Source organism: Leptonychotes weddellii, chromosome 15 (genome assembly GCF_054177405.1).
Source record: "Leptonychotes weddellii isolate Sample4059 chromosome 15, ASM5417740v2, whole genome shotgun sequence".
Classification (NCBI taxonomy): domain Eukaryota; kingdom Metazoa; phylum Chordata; class Mammalia; order Carnivora; family Phocidae; genus Leptonychotes; species Leptonychotes weddellii.
Window position 1 is genome coordinate 5756145 of NC_138383.1, and position 12931 is coordinate 5769075.

General features: G+C 45.7%; 1 protein-coding gene and 1 long non-coding RNA gene across 2 annotated transcripts in view; one reads left to right on the forward strand and one right to left on the reverse strand.

The window, feature by feature from the left end:
* The first annotated feature begins 5298 nt into the window (after nucleotides 1–5298).
* The window catches only part of JPT1 (Jupiter microtubule associated homolog 1), a 19147-nt gene continuing 11514 nt past the window's right edge, over nucleotides 5299–12931 (forward strand). Inside the window, exon 1 of the mRNA XM_081804536.1 lies at nucleotides 5299–5472. Coding sequence (XP_081660662.1) covers nucleotides 5417–5472 — 56 coding nt within the window. The 5' untranslated portion in view covers nucleotides 5299–5416. The remainder of the gene's footprint in view (nucleotides 5473–12931) is intronic.
* The window catches only part of LOC102731316 (uncharacterized), a 19932-nt gene continuing 13615 nt past the window's right edge, over nucleotides 6615–12931 (reverse strand). Inside the window, exon 3 of the long non-coding RNA XR_433879.3 lies at nucleotides 6615–7447. This is a non-coding gene — a long non-coding RNA (uncharacterized LOC102731316). The remainder of the gene's footprint in view (nucleotides 7448–12931) is intronic.

Here is a 12931-nt window from a genome sequence, read left to right on the forward strand (position 1 = left end):
TTATTCAGCTCAGTCTGAGAGAAGGGGAAAAGAATGGAGAGATAGGAATCATGCTCTCCCTCCACAATCCAGTGGTTAAAAAGGATGTGAGAGTGGCATGTCAGACCTAGTAGGGAGTATGTGCCATTTTGTTTACCTTTGACAAAGAGAAGGCAAAACATGACCACCATTTTCCTTATCTCAGGTGGTTGGTTGGTTTTACGGCAAATGAGTTTCAAGAAAAAATAAATGCCTTCAGTTGTCTCTCTGTGCCATTGATTTGCCTTTCTTTGTGTGAGGATACAGCTAAGAAAAGAATGGACAGATGCATACTAAATTTGGCTTAGGAGTGATGGATACAGAATGTATGTGTAAATATGTATGGTTAAGTCACACAGAAGTGACATGGGGCACCCTGCAATCCTGGGGTTGAAAAGCTTGTTAGAAATACTTGTCAGTAAGTCATTTATTAATTCAGTTACTTAGTGAAGTTCAAAAGCACAAGAGCAGCATTTTAACAGTAGAAGGAATAGAAAATATTAAAATGTATTGGGCCGCCTGGCTGGCTCAATCTGTGGAACACGCAACTCTTGATCTCAGGGTCATGAGTTCGAGCCTCACGTTGGGCATAGAGATTATGTAAGAAAACAAAAAAGAAAGAAAATGCATTAAACTATGGTTGAACATAAACAATTACTGTTCTTGTAGGTCAGAAATAGTCAAATGTCTGCAATTTCATATGGGTTCAACCTAGTATGTGTGTTCTGGATCAGAATGAGAGACACTAAGAAATTGGTTCAAACCCGATTGCATAATCCAGGTAGAGTAAATCCCAATAATAAGGCCCTGGAGATTGCCCATAACCTCTGGCATTCTGGAATGAATTGGGGCAGGTTGAAATTATGGGAGATTCAGAAAAAAGTTGGTAACATTCAAGGCAAAAAACAGATGCTTGAGAGCTAAGAGACGCTATGTCAGTGCATATTTTTGTGTTTCGTTTAAATTTAGTTATTACCTTAGTAGGCTTCAAGAGATGAACAACTTCCAGATTATTCTGAGTAAGTTGTACATTGCATTCTTGAATAAAACTCTCCACATACCCAGCAACAAATTTAAAAACCAACAGGATTTCTGTCCGTGTTAAAGGAAAATTATTAAGGCTTTAAACATTTTTTGACCTTTTTTAAATAGTAATTTCTTGCCACCTGCTTCAGAAAATACATTGTGTTCTGAGGAAATTCTGAGAATACTGGGTTTACAAAAACCTGTTGGGAATGCTGATTACTAGGCTTTCTGAATTGAATTACAAATGGAAGACTAGTACTTGGAATATAGTAGGGAAGCATGGGACTAAGTGAAATCAGGGGGCACTTACTGCTTAAAGACATGAGAAGTTATGCAGAGTATGGATAACTGCTCATGCTCCCCTTCACTGTATTTAAAAAGCAGGTGAAAAATGGAACATCCATATAGGGCAGTGGTTTTGAAATTGCCCGGAACCATGGGGTTGTGCAAAAGAGGACAGTAGAGAGACGGCCAGCCAGGGACGGGGAAGCGGAAAGGGCCAGGATTCCGGACCCTCCGCTTGGTTTCAATCACAGCTGCTCTGTTCATCTAGTTTATATATTTGGATCCTGCTTCCTAAACGTTTGAAAAACATTGCTATAGGGGTGCCTGGGTGGCTCAGTCGTTAAGCGTCTGCCTTCGGCTCAGGTCATGGTCCCAGGGTCCTGGGATCGAGCCCTGCATCGAGCCCCGCATCGGGCTCCTCGCTCTGCGGGAAGCCTGCTTCTCCCTCTCCCACTAACCCTGCTTGTGTTCCCGCTCTCGCTGTGTCTATCTCTGTCAAATGAATAAATAAAATCTTAAAAAAAACCCAAAAAACATTGCTATAGTCATGAAATAGCTGTTGGACCATTCCTTGTCATAAGATTTCATCTGTCTAATATTTCATTAGGTTTTTAGGTCAACCTAAGGGTTCAGAACAAATTTTGTATTGATTTAGAGTCCTCAATATGTATTTTACAAATCAATGATGGGCCTTCATCATTTTGAGAGCAGCCATCCTTTTGAATCTTTTGATCCTGATCTGATCTGTGTTGATCTTTTGAACAGACTGTAATTTTATTAATGTCCCATTTTCAGTTGAGTTGGTCGTCTGGAGCAAAGGTCATTATCATATCTGTTTTACCCCAAATCTCTAACTTGTAGCAAAAAGTGGAGTATAGTGATTTTAGTCAAAACTGTTGTAGGACATGAACAAGTAAACAGGAAGGCTTGTTATTCTGGAAATTTCTGGCAATTTTACTTTAAGGCAGGATTCTTTTTTATTTTTTTTTTTTAAAGATTTTATTTGAGAAAGAGCGAGTGAGCATGAGTTGGGGGGAGGGGCAGAGGAGACTCCCCCCTGAGCAGAGAGCCCGATGTAGGGCTTCCATCCCAGGACCCTGGGATCGTGACCTGAGCCGCAAAGGCAGACGCCCAAGCGACTGAGCCACCCAGGCACCCCTATTTTATTTTTAAGTTAGCTCTATGTGGGGCTTGAACTCATGACTCTGAGATCCAGAATACATGCCATACCGACTGAGTTGGCCAGATACCCCTGGCAATTTTACATTAAAATACAATGCTCAGAAACAGGCCTGCCTAAAATGGCTTTGATCAGGTATCTGTTTTACATAATTTATTCTTCTTTACAAATCATTAGATTAAAAGGGTTCCCTGGGACTGATCCTTTACCTTTGAAGCAAAGGTTCTCAGCTGAAGCCACATGTGACCTGTTTAGCTTCTTAAAGATATCCCTGGTTAGACTCTACCCGCCCTGCCCCCTCAACCGAAATTCCAATTCAGTATATCTCAGATAGGGCTGGCATTCATTTGTATTCCTTATAAGCTCATAGCTTATTCTGATGTGCAGCCAGGATGGGGCAGCTCTAATAGGAAGCTTTAGTTTACCAAGTACAACTTTTTTTTTTTTTTTTAAGATTTTATTTCTTTAAGTAATCACACCCAATGTGGGGCTGGAACTCAAACCTGAGATCAAGGGTCACATGCTGTACTGACTGAGCCAGCCAGGCGCCCCTACCAAGTACAACATTCTTAAAATTATCTCATTTCAACCAACTTAAAATAGGTGTTGTTAACCCCATTTACAGATAAGGAAACTGGGCTCAAGAGCATAAATGGAAAAAAAAAAAAAAAAAGCATAAATGACCCAAACGTGTCTTTCATGGAAGAAATGTTTTGTTTTTTTAAATTTTTTATTTATTTGCGAGAGAGAGAGAATGAGAGACAGAGAGCATGAGAGGGAGGAGGGTCAGAAGCAGACTCCCTGCTGAGCAGGGAGCCTGATGTGGGACTCGATCCTGGGACTCCAGGATCATGACCTGAGCCGAAGGCAGTCGCTTAACCAACTGAGCCACCCAGGCGCCCGGGAGAAGTGTTTTTTATGGGAGCAGAACCAGAACCTAGGCTTTTCGATTTCCAGTTTAGTGCTGTATTGCCATACCAACCTGTCTTTTATAATACAGGGGAGGGAGGAAATCGGGCAAGTCAAGTATGAACTCAAAGGTTTAGGCCAAAAGGGACCCACCTTGGGGTGCCTGGTTGGCTCAGTCCATAGAGCAAGGGACTCTTGATCTCAGGGTTGTAAGTTCAAGCCCCATGTTGGGTGTGGAGCCTACTTAGGGACCCACCGGGAGATTTGTCCAAACCCCTCATTTAACACATAAAAGACAATTTCAGATTATTAAAAAAATTTTTTTTTAATTTATTTGACAGAGAGAGAGCACGCGCACAGCAGGGGGAGTGACAGGCAGAGGGAGAGGGAGAAGCAGGCTTCCCGCGGAGCAGGGAGCCCGATGCGGGGCTCGATTCCAGGAGCTGGGATCATGACCTGAGCTGAAGGCAGACGCTTAACCGACTGAACCACCCAGGCGCCCCCAGATTATTAAAACGTTTGTGATAGGGGCGCCTGGGTGGCTCAGTCGTTGGGCATCTGCCTTCAGCTCAGGTCACGATCCCAGGTTCCTGGGATCGAGCCCCGCATCGGGCTCCCTGCTCCGCGGGAAGCCTGCTTCTCCCTCTCCCACTCCCCCTGCTTGTGTTCCCTCTCTCGCTGTGTCTCTCTCTGTCAAATAAATAAATAAAATCTTTAAAAAAAATAAAGTTTTGGGAAAAAATAAATGATTAAAAATAAAAGTTTTGGAAATTTAGGCCCAGCCTGTAAGAATGGGAAGATTTTAATTCAAACAAGTGGTCAGCACATAAAGACATCATCCATGCCTTCTAGAAGAGAACTTCTCTCTGGCTTTTCATGAAAAGGATAGAAGCTTCCAACTGCCAGGAAAGAGGAGGCTACACAAGGAGGAATGTTGATTAATTTTTATGGAAATATTGAAAAAGGTCTGCCTTGAGGAAACATGCACGACATGGGAAGGCCTCCATCCTTGTTTGCTCAAGGCTTTCCTATTAGGATCTTGTAAACAGCCATTCTTGAGCCCTCCAAGTGTTGTCTGCATTTGTTGCAGGGATAGATTTACCCAGACAGGTGGAAGAGTCATGACTTAAGGGTTATAAACAGCTGCAGAGGCCAGGGCTCCTCCACAGTCTTGGTAGCAAGGGATGTGACTGTTCCCCACCACCGAGCATTAACCAGCCTTGGAACAGGCCCTCAAATCGGAACGACTGTAATTTTGGTCTAGTACATGCACCACCCATGACAGCTAAATAATAACATTAAAATGTGAAGAATTTCGACTCGTTTTAAAAGGGATCATCTTGGCTTGCTTTCTGTTGCTGACTCATAGTGCTGCTGTTTCGAGACGGTCATATTTCCAAATGGGACACACAGTAGGTATTCAATGAATGTCAATTTGTGGCAGTAATTTTCATCCCTTGAGGAGCATGCCTTACTATATCTCCCCATGAGTAAGGCAATGGTAAGTGAATGGTAAAGACAAATCTGTCCTCGGCTTGTGGGTTCCAACTCGCCCAGGGCGAGCTTCTCCCTCGGTCAGGTAACTTTCTTAAGTGACAGCGAGCACAACTTGCGCCCAGTGCGGGGCCGGTTTGTCCTTTGTCCAATCATCACCGAGATTTGGGGGTGGGGGAGGGGGAACTTCCAAAGACCTACCCTGACCAGGAAGGGGGCGGGTTTAGGCTGAGCTGGGGCCACGGCAGCCCATCAAGGTGCCCGCACGATGCTTGGCACTCCAGGGAGCCAATAGGAACAAAAAAGCTATTTGAATTGGCCAATACCGGCAGGGTGGGGGCGGGTGTTTTTCGAGCTTTATAAAGGCTGCGGCCGGTGAAGCAGGCGGTGGCGGAGGCTCCTGCAGCGGTCGCTGGTGGTCGGGTGGGGAGCACTTCCGCGCCCCTCGGACCTGACCCTTTCAGCGCTCTGCTCCCGCTCCAGCCTACCTCGCTCTTCGGCACCATGACCACCACCACCACCTTCAAGGGAGTCGATCCCAACAGCAGGAATAGCTCCCGGTGAGGCTGCGGGGCCGCACCCGCCCCGTGCGGAGCTCGGGAGGGTGGGGGCGGTAGGGCCGCTGCCCGGCGGGGCCGCGGGGGCCGGGCGGCCGGTCGTTGGCGGTAACGTGCCCGGGGCGCCGCGCTCGTGCCCGGCCGGGCGGCGGGGCTCGGCCGTCGGCTCCGTCTTTGTGCGGTCCCGCAAGCCCCGCGCGCCGGCCCCGCCCGATTCCCGCTCCTCTCCCATTCATTCCTCCCCCGGAACGAGGGGTCGGCCGGGGAGGGCCGGGGCCGCTCGCCCTCGCAGTGCGGCGGGCTTTCGGTAGTCAGGCCATGCGGAGAGGGTTCGCTTCCTTCCCTTTGCGGCGCGGCTGGCCCGGCCGCAGGGCGGTGGTCTTGGCCCCCAGGTGCCCGGGCAGCCCCCGGGGCGCCCTGATCAGGCCCCATTGTCCCACCCCCGGCCACGCGCTTCTGCCTCTGGCCCGGGGCAGGTGGCGGCCCCGCGCCCGGCGCGGCAGTCATCTCTTGCGGCCGCAGCGATCGAGTCTTGCGGGCTCCTACCCACTGGGGCCCGCCCGGCAGGTGTTATTTGTGGTCGGTCGGGGCTGGTCATCGCGACCCCCACGCCCGTCAGGACGCAGCCGTCAGCCCTCTGCGAAGTGCTTCCCCTCTGCTAACAAAGGAAAGACCCCTGCTCCTTCCCCTCCCGCGCCCACCCCCGAACACGAAAGGGGGGGTGAGCCAGTCCGAGTGGGTTTTCTGCGCTCAAACCTTCGGACCTTGGTCTTTGCTTCCCACCTCTTCCCCTTCCCCCTTTGACGTTTGCCAAATGAGTTCTTCGCTGGCCCGGGTTCCCGAGCTGGAGGAGGGTTCCTGTTCTTGGGCGGGGCCGGAGACATCCATTGTCTCTTCCGTACTATCTCCACCTGGGAAGCCGGGGCCTTTCTGGCCAGTCTGACTACCGCATTTGGGGAAGAGGGCACTGGGTGTTTGGACTGGAACCGTTTTCCAAGCCCTTGCCTGACTTGGTGGAAGGGTTTGTAACCGGTGGAAGGTGTCCACATTGTCTCGGCTAATTGCACACTGTTCTTTTAAGGTGGATACAGGCATTTCTGGGATCCTGCTCAAGGCTTGTAGGAAGCTTAGGTCCACTTTTTCTGGGCATCTATTCTTCACTGATCAAGACCGGCTGTCGTGTGCGGCCAGCCTTGGGGTCCTGGGCAAGTGGCACAAAGGGAGCCATTTTGTGGGGCTAAGAAGACGGCTGTGAAATAGTGCCTCACGGGGGTTGGAGAACTTGGGGACAAAAAGCTGGCCTCAGCAGTGAGTCTTAGGCGGGAGGTTGGACATGACATCCCTTTTCAACTCATTCCTTTCCCTTACACAATGTAGAAAAGAGTGGGAAAGATTTATAAAACTAAATTGGTGGGTCCTGGCAGGTTGGGGACCTTGAGTAGGACAGACCTATGAAAATACTGGTCACTCCCTCTTCTGTTGTCATCCTTGCAATGAGATCATTTTTTTCAGAGGACACTGGAACACACTGAACCTTGGTTTTTCTTTTTGTGCCATGCAGTCAACTTTCTGCTGGTTAGACTGTAGTGACTGGAATGTGAAAATTGACACATTATGTAAAAAACCAGGTTTTATCTTTTGGGGTTAAGTGTTGTTTAGTGCTTCATAAAGAATTTCAGTAACCGGGTCAAATTAATTCCTCATGCTAGTTTTTTGATATGTGTATTGGAAATGTGAGACTGGAATGGTTTTTGGTTCTGCAGAATAAATGTTTTCATTCACCTTTTGTCATCAATTTCCCTCCAATATTGTGATCTCAGGACTGGAGCTTTGTCCTTGTATTTACTTCTTACCTCTCCTTCCTCTGTAAGCTCACCCGAATTCTTCACTTGTTTCTGCAGTAACATTCTTCTGGCTCCATAAGCACATTATACATTTAGTCTGGTAGGGGATGATCTGCAAAGATCACATGCGAACTCTGGGGTTTAAAGAAAGAAGAAAAAAAAAGAGTAATTTAAAAAAAAATTGCTATCCGTAGTACTCGCGCACATTTTTGTTGAGTCTCAAATATGTAATCCTGGTTTAGTTCAGAAAGAATAGGAGGATCTTAAAAAATAAAACTGAAATAATTTCTGTCTTATGATCCAAATCCTTTGTTTGGGGATGTCTCACTGTTACAAATGGGCTTTACAACACTGACGTCATCGGAGTAGGTATTCCCTGCTATTGCGGGAGGAACACAGACCTTTAAAAAGTTGGGTGGTCAGAGCTTTGACTTTCTTTTTAAGCTGGTGTTTGGGTACTAGTATGTTCCCCCCCCCACCTTTTTTTAACGCCAAAAAATACTTCCCAGCCTGCTAGGGTTCTGGAGATTTTCATCTTGCTAAAATAATTCATGAGAGTTTAATTATGATGGAAAGGAAAATCATTCTAATCTCCAAGGAGTGAAGGGGATGACAATGAAGCAAGTTAATTTTGATTTTATTTCAGGTGTCTTTGTTGATTTGGGGAACGAGGGATAAAAACCTGGTTGCTTCAAACTTTAACATGAAAGAAAGCCTATTAAGAATTTATAACACACCTTTAATTATGATTTAAAGTTTAATTAAGCAAACCTACAATTAATCATCTTTTTTTTTTTTTTAAAGATTTTATTTATTTATTTGACAGAGACAGAGATAGCGAGAGCAGGAACACAAGCAGAGGGAGTGGGAGAGGGAGAGCAGGCTTCCCGCCGAGGAGGGAACCCGATGTGGGACTCAATCCCAGGACCCTGGGATCATGACCTGAGCCGAAGGCAGACGCTTAACGACTGAGCCACCCAGGCGCCCTACAATTAATCATCTTTATAAAATGCCTGGACACACATTTTTTTCTTAAGATTTATTTATTTGAGAGAGAGCGAGAGAGCAAGTGAGTGGGAGGAGGGGCAGACGGAGAGGGAGAGAGAATCTCAAGCCGGCTCCCTGCGGAGCGTGGAGCCAGATATGGGGCTCAGTCCCACAACCCATGAGATCATGATCTGAGCTGAAACAAAGAGTCAGATGCTTAACCAACTGAGCCATTAAAAGTGAGGCTGTTGAACCAGATAGAACAGAGCCCAGCAAACTATCACCCAAGGGCCAAATGCAGTGGATGCCTGATTTTTATATTCATAAATGGTTGTAAAAAAAAGATTCATTTCTTGACTTGTGGAAACTACATGAAAATCAAATGCAGTGTCTGTAAATAAAGTTTAATTTGAACAGAGCTGCGCTCGTTCGTTTTCATGTTGTCTGGGGCTGCCTTTGTGTTACACGGCAGAGCCGAATAACTGCAAGAGACCGCATGACCCACAGGCCAAAAGCATTTGCTCTCGGGCACTTTACACCAGAAGGAGAGGATCCGCCACCCTTTCCTCCGTGTACTGCCTGATATTCTTTGAGCCTCTGGAGGGTTCTGTACTTACTGATCGACTTTATGGAGGATGTGGAGGTTTAAGAGATGGGCTAGGTTTTGAAGAGCCCTTGAGGAAAGGGTAGAGAGTGCTCTAGGCCTGAGTAAGAATGGGAGTAAAGACCCCAAAGTGGAGATGAACCAACTATTCAGGGAAAGGTGAAGAAAGTGGCTGGACTGGATTGATGAAGAAGGTAAGAACTAGATAAGGTGGAGAGGCCCGTTGATAGTCAGTCATGTTTCCTTCAGTCCTGCCTGGGCTTAACCAAGGCTTCTACTGGCTTGTGGGTAGCAGGGACAAGGTACGAAGGGGCGGTGGTAGGGAGGCCAGGCCAGGGTGTCAGCTGTACCCAAGGGAGCAGAGGATCAGGATTTCTGTTGCAAGATGCAAGGGGACATGGGTACCCACGAATGATCACATGCCGTGGCCAGTGGGAAAACTAGTATTGTCAAAAGAAACATTGTCAGGGAATTCTGGGACCCAGAAGCTGCCTTTAAAAGAATTTTAGATTGGGGTTCCTGGCTGGCTCAGTTGGTGGAGCATGCAACTCCTGATCTCGGGGTTGTGAGTTCAAGCCCCACGTTGGGTGTAGAGATTACTTTTTAAAAAAATCTTAAAAAAAAAAAAAAAGAATTTTAGATTAATGGCAATATAGAAAAATACGAAGTATGAAAAAGGACATTGAAATTCACCTGAAACCCCATCTGAGAGCACAAACCCTGGATAACATTGTGTGTATATATTCTCAGGCATTTATGTCTAGTTCCGATGATAGTAGCTAGTAGCCATGATGGCTATGTTCTAGGTTCTGTTCTGAGCACAGTCTATAGGATATCCTTAGAATAGTCTTACAAGACAACTGCCATGAACCTCTTCTAAAAGAGAATACCAAAGCATAGAGAGAGGTTAAGCAGTTTTCCCAAGGTCACACAGCTAGGTAAGTGTATCTCTTTAAAGGTTTTTTTTTTTTTTTTTAAGATTTTATTTATTTATTTGAGAGAGAGAGAATGAGAGACAGAGAGCACGAGAGGGAAGAGGGTCAGAGGGAGAAGCAGACCCCCCGCTGAGCAGGGAGCCCGATGTGGGACTTGATCCCGGGACTCCAGGATCACGACCTGAGCCGAAGGCAGTCGCTTAACCAACTGAGCCACCCAGGCGCCCAGTGTATCTCTTTATATACACAGCATTTTATGTAAAACATAATTGGCCTTATGTTTGTTTTCCAACGTTTTTCATTTATTGTGTTTTGAATAACTTCTCACATCTACTAATGAAGGTAAGTCTGACCCTAATGTATACAGCTTTCTGTTGTATGGACATGCTTTGATAACTAAGCCCCTATTAAGGGCCAGTTAGGGTAGTCCCAATTTTATTTACAGATTAACATTTTTATAGGAGTACCCTTGTACATATATATCTGGTTATCTGATTAGGATAATTTCTGGAAGTAGAAATGCCGGTTCATATAAAAAGCAAACAGTTGACACATACTATCAAAATATCCTTTAGAAAGTCTGTACAAGGGGCGCCTGGGTGGTTCAGTGGTTAAGCGTCTGCCTTCGGCTCAGGTCATGATTCCAGGGTCCTGGGATCGAGCCCCACATCGGGCTCCCTGCTCCGCGGGAAGCCTGCTTCTCTCTCTCCCACTCCTCCTGCTTGTGTTCCTGCTCTTGCTGTGTCTCTCTCTGTCAAATAAGTAAATAAAATCTTTAAAAAAAAAAAAGTCTGTACAAATTTGGGGTGCCAGGGTGGCTCAGATGGTTAAGCGTCTGCCTTCGGCTCAGGTCATGATCTCCAGGTCCTGGGATCGAGCCCTGCGTTGGGCTCCCAGCTCAGCGGAGTCTGCTTTTCCCTCTCCCTCTGCCTTTCCCCCTGCTTGTGCTTTCTCTGTCTCTATCTCTCTCTCTCAAATAAATAAAAATCTTTTCTAAAAATTCATTTTAATTTATTTTTTAAAGATTTTATTTATTTATTTGACAGAGAGACACAGTGAGAGAGGGAACACAAGCAGAGGGAGTGGGAGACAGAGAAGCAGGCTTCCCACCGAGCAGGGAGCCTGATGCTGGGCTCAATCCCAGGACCCTGGGATCATGACCTGAGCGGAAGGCAGATGCTTAACGACTGAGCCACCCAGGTGTCCCGCTATCCATATTTTTAAATTGCCTGTTAGTACCTTTTGTCCATTTTTGTCTTGTGATTCTTATACTTTTTTTAAGTAATCTCTACACCCAACGTGGGGCTTGAACTCATGACCCCGAGATTGACAGTCGCAAGATCTACTGACTGAGCCAAACAGGCACCCCTCTTCTCCTTTTTTTTTGTTTAAAGATTTATTTTAGAAAGAGAAAGTGCGCGTGTGATTGGGGGGAGGGGCAGAGGGAGAGGGTTAGAATCCTCCAGCAGACTCCTTGCTGAGCGGATCCCAGGACCCTGAGATCACGGCCTGAGCTGAAATCAGGAGTCAGACACTTAACCATTGGAGCTGCCCAGGTGTGCCCAGTGGCAGTCTTTTTGAGAGAAAACTCAGAATTCTGAGGAGAAACTGACAAACTCTTCATTGTAGTAGGAATTGTTAATAGATTCTCTCATTAAGTGAAAAAACATACTTAAAAATCAGTAGATTTGAACAACTCACAGTTAGCAGGCTTGATCCTAGTAGACCAATAGAACATTGGCAAATACACATTCTTTTCAAACATATATAGATTAAGTTGACCACATATTAGGCCTTAAAAGCACCTTTCCTCAAATTTCAAAGGATTCATGTCATACAGGCAGTTGTCTGTGTTATAATTAAAAGCTAGAAATTAATAAACCAAAAAGACCCCTATGTTTGGAAACTTATAAATGTACTTTTAAATAATGTATGGGCCAAAGAAGAAAATAATGGAAGTGAGAAAACATTTAAAATGCAACAATAGATTTAAAAAAAATCAAGACTTGGAATGCCCTTAGAGGGGCACTTAGAAGGGAATTTACACCATAAATGTTTAATTTTTCCTTTCTAATGTAAGGAGCATCATTTGCAAATGACATTTGTTATTTATTTGGGAACTTGGATGAGATGGACATCCTCCTAGAAAAATATTTCTCAAACTGATTCAAGAAGAAGTAGAAGACCAGACTACTCCTGTCCCCAATAACGGAATAGAATTAGTAGTTAGAAAATCTTCCTGTAAAACCATGTCCATTTTCTCTTTCCGAGCAGTGACAGGACAAGTTAGATTGAGTTTTTCCAGGGAGGGAACACACTGATCAACCCGAGGCAGGACGCTCTGGAAATGCACCAGTGCTGGGTTTCCTTGCCGAACCGAAAGCTATAGAGGGTGTCCAGTGGTGCCTGGTTATCGAACACGCTGGGAGACTTCCACCAGTGTCTCGTCCGGACTTCCTCCTTGTGGTTAGTCCCTCATGTTTGCTGGTGAGAATGCAGCGTGCCTTAGAGGTGGTGTATAAACAGGGCTCGCTGGTGACGCCCAGACAGGAGGAGACTATCATAAGCTTTCCTTGGGTTTCCAAATTGATCAACTTAACTTTTACATGTTTATTCTCCCACTTTTAGTTTTGTTGGAAATAAAAATGGAAATGCCTTCTGAATACATAAATAACAAGATGCACTTCTAAACTTATTTGTAAATATATCCAGCTAAGCCCATTAGGCAAGGTCTGTTAGGTCTTTTGCTGTCTTCTTTTTTTTTTTTTTTTTAAGATTTTATTTATTTATTTGCGAGAGAGAGAATGAGAGACAGAGAGCATGAGAGGGAGGAGGGTCAGAGGGAGAAGCAGACTCCCTGCCGAGCTGGGAGCCCGATGCGGGACTCGATGCCGGGACTCCAGGATCATGACCTGAGCCGAAGGCAGTCGCTTAACTGACTGAGCCACCCAGGCGCCCCCTTTTGCTGTCTTCTAAAAGGGGACATCAACCCGGTTGTTTCAGCTGCCTTGTGCGTCAGACAACCTTACTACAAATATTCAGTTTTTTTTATTGAGAATAGTTGACATACAATATTATATTAGTCTCAGGTG